At 54.1% G+C, this 4,911-nt stretch overlaps 1 protein-coding gene across 1 annotated transcript in view; it reads right to left on the bottom strand.

The window, feature by feature from the left end:
* Positions 1-66: 66 nt before the first annotated feature.
* The window catches only part of XPO7 (exportin 7), a gene marked incomplete at its 5' end in the record, with an annotated part of 28,385 nt that continues 23,540 nt past the window's right edge, over positions 67-4,911 (bottom strand). Inside the window, 7 exons of the mRNA XM_009873733.1 lie at positions 67-359; positions 743-870; positions 1,129-1,227; positions 2,340-2,500; positions 2,844-2,982; positions 4,111-4,325; positions 4,858-4,911. The exon at positions 4,858-4,911 is cut by the window's right edge and continues 56 nt beyond it. Of these exons, the coding sequence (XP_009872035.1) occupies positions 266-359; positions 743-870; positions 1,129-1,227; positions 2,340-2,500; positions 2,844-2,982; positions 4,111-4,325; positions 4,858-4,911 (890 nt within the window). The remainder of the gene's footprint in view (positions 360-742; positions 871-1,128; positions 1,228-2,339; positions 2,501-2,843; positions 2,983-4,110; positions 4,326-4,857) is intronic.

Raw genomic sequence — 4,911 nt, forward strand, 5'->3', positions numbered from 1 at the left:
TTTTAAATTTTTTCCACCCCCTCCCACGGAAACAGAAGCAACCCTGCCCCGGTGAGCTCAACAACAACCCCTCCTGTTCCCTCCTCCCTCGGGACGCGGAGTACGGCGTCGCAATCCAGCCCCCACCCCGGGGAAAGAGCGGGGATTTCGAAACGCCCTCTTTTTTTCTTTTTTTTTTAATGTTATCTTCTTTCCATCGGAAACGGGAACCCCTCTGGGCCAGGCCAAAGAGATGCTGCTCTGGTACAGGCGGTGTCGGGAGACGTCAGCTCATCATGTCGTTGCTGTTGACGCCGTAGGTGGAGTTTTTCATGGAGTCGTTGACCTCTCGCCTGAACGCCGACAGGTTTTGCGTGAACCTACGGGAGAGGCAGAGCAGGGGGGTCACAGCTCCTCCCGTGTTCCCTTCTCGACAGCTCCCCAAAAGGAGGTCGGTCTAACGGTAGGACAAGAGGAAACAGCCTCGAATTGCGCCAGAGGAGGTTTAGATATTAGGAAAAATTTCTTTACTGGAGGAGTGTGAAGCAGGGGAAGGGGCTGCCCAGGGCAGGGGTAGAGCCACCATCCCTGGAAGCGTTCACACAACACAGAGACGTGGCCCTTGGGGACACAGTAGATGATCTTAGAGATCTTTTCGAACCTTAATGGTTGCGTGATTCTCCACAAGGACCACGGACTCCCTGGGCTTTGCTTCTGTGCGGAGCCGCGGGCTCAGCACGCGGGGACCTGGGCTCCTACTGACCTGTCCCTGTTCTTGGTCAGGAGGTTGCGCTCGATGCCTTCCATGAGGTTCTCGAAGCAGAGGTGCATCGCCTGCTGCTTCTCCGGAGGCTGGCTGTTCACTATGCTGTTCCTCAAGTCGGAGAAATACTGGAGAAGGAAAGAGGGGGACGGGTTAGCTGCCAGAGGAATAGCCCACCTTGGCTGCGGGACAGAGAATGTGTAAAATACTCTGGGGAAGGAGGAGGGAACATGTTGCAGCTCTTCAGGGGACTTGTAGTGCCCTCCTGAAGGGAAGTTAACGGGATTCCTTAGTGCCAAGGGTGGGGGACCCCCTTCCGCTCCACACCCCATCTCTCCAGCCCCCTTCCAGCCCGGGCAGCTGCTCCGGCAGGGTGGGACATTTACCTTTTCATTGAGCAGTATCAAGCCAAGCAGAGGCCGAGACATTGACCACTGGTTCCTGCAGTCCTCAAAGATGATGATATTCAGCACTGTCGACAGCATCTGGAACAGGAAAAGCGAGGTTCAAAACCATCCCAGTTCTCTCCTCATCCCGGCTCCGGAGCCTCCTTCAGCTAAAGCCCCTCTGGCTCCTTGGGAAGACGCAGTTTTCTTTTTTTATCCTAACCCCCCCCCCCCCAGCTTCTGGCCCATAAAAAGCCTCCTTTTCTTTGTGTTCAACCTCCCAGCAAGGCTGAAAGCAACATTCCCCGCTTCCACGTGGGAGTCGTGCTGACGCTTTGACAAGTCCCAGCGAGCGAGGTTGGGTGACGCCGTCAGAAACGCGCCGAGCAAGAGGGGCGACAAAAGGGTTTTGCTGCAAGGCACAGATACCCACAGCCCAGCACGGAGCACCGAAACCTCCCTGAGCAGAATTCGAGGGACCCAGAGGCACTCGAGCTCCGCGGGGGCTGACGCTGAGCGCAGCCTCCTGTGCGCGAGGGGAATGGCTCTGCTCGCTATTGAGCCTCTGCCACCGCGCCCGGAGAAAAGACAAGCTCCGTGTCTGCCTGAGGTGTTGCGATGGAGCCAGGAGACAGATGGCAGATGTGTAAAAAACAAAAACAAAATGCCCAAAACCCCTCTGTTATCAAACTCAGCCCGCGGAGGCTGAAGGCAGGCACGAGCGGTGCCGAGGCAGCCCGCGTGCTCGTACCACTGAGCTGTTCCAGGGATTTAAACAAACCCTAATATTTTTTTTTTTATTTTAGAAGCAGAGGAAGAGCGCGCGCTCTCTGGTTGAAGGCACGTTTCCTGGCTTCGTTTCTAGGAACTGCCAGCACTGCCCATAATGAGATTTCACTTAAAAAAAAAAGAGAAAAATCTCATTTTTAGCTACTTCTTTTCCTATCTGACGTGCAGCAATGGTGGTGTTCCTTGCACAGGGAGAACCACAGCCCTAAAGCACGGCTCTGCATCAGACCTACCACATGACACATGCGTAGGAGATGCAATACAAGCCAAAAAAAAAAATAAAAAAAATTAAAAATCCTTTTTGCTCCGGAAAAGCCTGGGGCTCTGGAGCAGGGAGCATGCAGCCTCCATATTACATCACACTAAGAATATTCAGGGCTTATCGGGGAGTTTACGGTGCTGTGCCACAACAAGGCCCTCACCTGTTGAATCATCTCTGGGTGCTGCTGCATGATGTGCAGGAACCGGTCGCTCTCCTGGGTGAGAGGTGTGGTCCTCTTCTTGGTGCTGCGGGACAGTTGCTTGAAGAGATAGGTGACAATGTGGTCCAAACAGGAGCAGCAGCCTGTGCAAACCATGGTGTCTGCAAGAACAGCAAAGCGGGGAGAGAGATTGGGGCCCTGCCAGCGCCTTCTCCCTCGCTCAGATGCCCCCGAGCAGGCTCTCGGGGAACCAGCACCGTTTATCAAGGACTTGGCAAGCGAGAAGCACCTCACGCTCAGCGAGGCAGCAACCTCCTCACTGACACATCTCTAATATTCCAGCTTTAACAGAGGTGGAACTTCTCCACTTGTTCACACGGTTTGTCTCACTTTATCTGCTAGCTTAAAATACCCCATGTTCAAAGCGACTAAAAAAAAAAAAAAGAGAATCTCTGCCCACTTCCAGATCAAAGCCCCGAGAGCAGAGCAGAGAGAAGCAGTTACCTAGTGCAGTGAGGCCTTCTGAAATGGAAGAGAGAATATACATGATTACATGAGGCTCCAGACTGGCTATAAAATTCATGTGGTCCTGGGTAAGAACTTCCAGCAAGGAATAGTACGACTGGCTGAGCTTGGGATAATCCTGCAGAGAAAGGCAGAGAGAGAAGGGCTTTGAAGGCCTGGTGGCGAGCCTGTAACCACCGGGTGAGGCTTTCTGCTGCACCCAACCCACTTGCTAAGCACCTACAAACTGCTCACCCAACCTTCTGGAAAGAGAACAAACCAACTCGCATCGTAACTTACAGGCCAACACATTTTCCCAACTTTCTCCCCCATCGAAGCCTTCCAGACAGGCTCCGGCAACAACGGGCCAGCAGGTTCCCACCACTGTTATGTCAGAAGAGCTTTCCCCACCGCTTCGCTCTTTTTTCAAACGGGGAGCGTGAGCTGAGCAACGCCGAGAGAGGACTGGCAATCCAGGTGTCCACACAGATCACGTCAAAAAATATCAGCCTGCGTGGGACCGGGCTCAGCAGTGGGTGCCACAGAGCCCTGAGCAGCCCCCAAAGTCGGGGGAAACTCTGCTGGGAGTCTCGTGGCTTCATCCCAAGAGCTGCATTTGAGCCGTCTCAAAAGCAACGGTTTGGCCACCAGTTAAATCAAGAACGTGGCAAACGCAGCCGCAGAGGTGGCAACGACTTCTTTCAGGTCCTGCTGTGTTAAGATTTGGGAGGAACACAGGCTGCCCTCTCTCCCAGGTGTGTGGCCGAGCAGGACTGCACTGGCAGGGTCTCCAAGCTCTGCCCCAAAGCGGTTTTGGTGTGTGAGGGCTGGGAAGGAGCGAGAAGGTGCAGGCGGAGGATGTGTGCAGCACACACTGCGATTGCTGACACAGCCAGATCTCTGCCCACGGGCAATACGGGGAGGAACAGTCCTTCACTCCCAGGAAGCGCAGATTTTGGTGTTCTGCTTTTTGTTTTTTGGTTTTTTTTTTCCCCCCCCAGAGAGAGGAGGAATTATTTTGGTAATTGCTCTGCAGGGACTTGGAGAGCCACGCAGGCAGGACTTGTGTCAGGCCTCAGGCGAGGGGGTCACAGCTCTCACGTGGGACCTGCCACTGCACCTTCCAGGAGCTGTGATTTCCTACTGGCTTTTGCCTGGAGCTGGGGTGGCACATCTCCGAGATTCCAGTGTTCCTTTCCTGCATGAATTTCCAACCCTGCCTTCCCCAGCCACGTGCTTATGCTGCTAATCAAAGGTGCCGGCTTACCAGGAGGTCGCTGTGAGGGATGGAAAGCAGAAGCTTGATGAAAGTTTGCAAGGCATTGTCCAGTGCATCGTCCCCGTACAGACGGAAGACCCCAAAGTTGACGTAGCTCCCGCTCAGTGCAGCCTTCAGCATAGAGAAGCAGATGGAAATCCCCTTGAGCTTCAAGGCATAGACTTGATCCTTTGGGACCTCCCCAAGCGTTAGGATACGATTTCCTGCGTGAGCACAGAAGCGGACTCAGTATTCCGGCAACCACATCCGAACCCTTTCTCCCTCAGGGTGAGGGAAAAATAAAAGTAGAGCCATAAGGAGTGACCAAGAAGTCAGCCACAAGCACCAAAGACTTATTTAATAGTTAAGGAACCTGCTACAAGCGTGACTCTACTACGGGAGTAAAGCTGCTTGTAATTCTGCTGTGGAAACAGGACAGCAAAAGGAGAGGATTACTTTCCACTTGCTTCACAGGTTTGGCCGTATCACCTTGCACACTCCCGAGGGGCTCAGCTGGGCTCCTTGCTGTCGTTTTCTCCCCCATTTACACAGCAAACCCTGCTTGCCTGCCTACCCAGCACCCGGAGCAGAAGCATCTCCCTGTATCTGAGTGTGCATTCGGCCAGCGATTTGGCACAGCTCCCCGGGCCAGGCTCGCTCCCCGAGCTGGCAAGTGCCCCAGCCCTCGCTCCCCGAGCGAGCGGAGGAGCCCAGGGCAGATCGAGGCTGCCAGGATCCCACCTGCTGGGTACTCACCATATGTAGTTATCATTTTACTCGTTTCTTGGAAGAGTAGGATGGCATTGCGCG

This window comes from Apaloderma vittatum, unplaced genomic scaffold (genome assembly GCF_000703405.1).
Source record: "Apaloderma vittatum isolate BGI_N311 unplaced genomic scaffold, ASM70340v1 scaffold3297, whole genome shotgun sequence".
Lineage (NCBI taxonomy): Eukaryota > Metazoa > Chordata > Aves > Trogoniformes > Trogonidae > Apaloderma > Apaloderma vittatum.